At 52.9% G+C, this 1,035-nt stretch overlaps 1 protein-coding gene across 1 annotated transcript; it reads left to right on the top strand.

Moving 5' to 3' along the window:
- Nucleotides 1-318: 318 nt before the first annotated feature.
- On the top strand, nucleotides 319-747 carry LOC104403114 (testican-3-like). Its single transcript, XM_010011160.1, has one exon. The coding sequence runs from the start codon at nucleotides 319-321 to the stop codon at nucleotides 745-747; it is 429 nt and encodes a 142-aa protein (XP_010009462.1).
- Nucleotides 748-1,035: the final 288 nt, after the last annotated feature.

A 1,035-nucleotide genomic window follows, 5' to 3' on the forward strand; every position in this document is an offset into this window, starting at 1 on the left:
ACGGTGCCCGCAGCCGCGGCCGAGCGGCGCTTGCCGGAGGTAAGGGCTGCTTCTCCGCCCTCGCAGCCAAACTTCGCGCAGGCAGCGCTGGCCGGGAAGGCTGCGCTGGGGTTTCGCAGCGCGGCGTTTCCCTCTGACTGGCCGCAGGTGACCCGTTTTACGTTTACTGTTGTACCGGTGTTGCTGCTCCCCGCCCCTCCGGGCTGGGCGGGTCTGGGCAGCTCCGCAGGCAGAAGTTGGCGAGGGGCGTTAGGGGAGACGAGCTTCAGCTTGGGTCCGCTCCGAACTTCCCTGCCCGCTCCGCTCCTCTCCTTGCAGATGTCGGGGGTGCTGGTGATTGCTGCCTGGTGCTTCCTGCAAGTGGAGAGCCGGCATCCTGAAATCATCACGAGTAACAGCAATCATGGCAATTTCCTGGACAACGACAAATGGCTGAGCACCGTTTCGCAGTACGATAGAGACAAGTACTGGAACAAATTCAGGGATGTAAGTACTTCTTCGTTTACTGCATGCTTCTTGTCCTTTCCGTTTGAGCGCAGCATCATTTCGACGGGTGGCTGCTGGCTTTTAGAAGCGGTGGGTAGAGGGCTGCGGCTTGGGCAACCTTTTGCTGCTTGTATGAAGGATGTTCAGAGCTATTTGGAAACCAAACGTTCTCGATTACCCCATGGACAGGGGCAGTTTGGGCTCTTATCAGTCTCACTGAGAGCATATGTCCTCCAATTTTCTTTTGAGGAGGAACTTTGAGCGAAGTTTCTGTGCTTGCTGCTAAAGAAGGTACTTAAATGTAAAATGATGAAACACTGTGTGTTTAAGAAGGGAATAGTTACCGCTTCAAGCCACAGGGTGGTAAACAGTGAAGCTGGTTTTGCCCACAGATCTGGTGGTAAACATTTTATTGCCAATTCTGCTCATGGAGATCTTTGACGCTGGTATAAGGTTGGAGGAAACAATGCTTTGACTCGGGTTTTTTTTCGGTCTGGGAAATAGGAGCAACTTCAAGATTTGTTATGACTTGTGTCTGTACAAACTAGA

The sequence above is a fragment of the Nestor notabilis genome, unplaced genomic scaffold (assembly GCF_000696875.1).
Source record: "Nestor notabilis isolate BGI_N333 unplaced genomic scaffold, ASM69687v1 scaffold9923, whole genome shotgun sequence".
Taxonomy (NCBI): Eukaryota; Metazoa; Chordata; class Aves; order Psittaciformes; family Psittacidae; genus Nestor; species Nestor notabilis.

What these genes read in the sequence shown, in the direction of transcription:
- LOC104403114 (XM_010011160.1), top strand. Translation starts at nt 319, where the DNA reads ATGTCGGGGGTGCTGGTGATTGCTGCCTGGTGCTTCCTGCAAGTGGAG.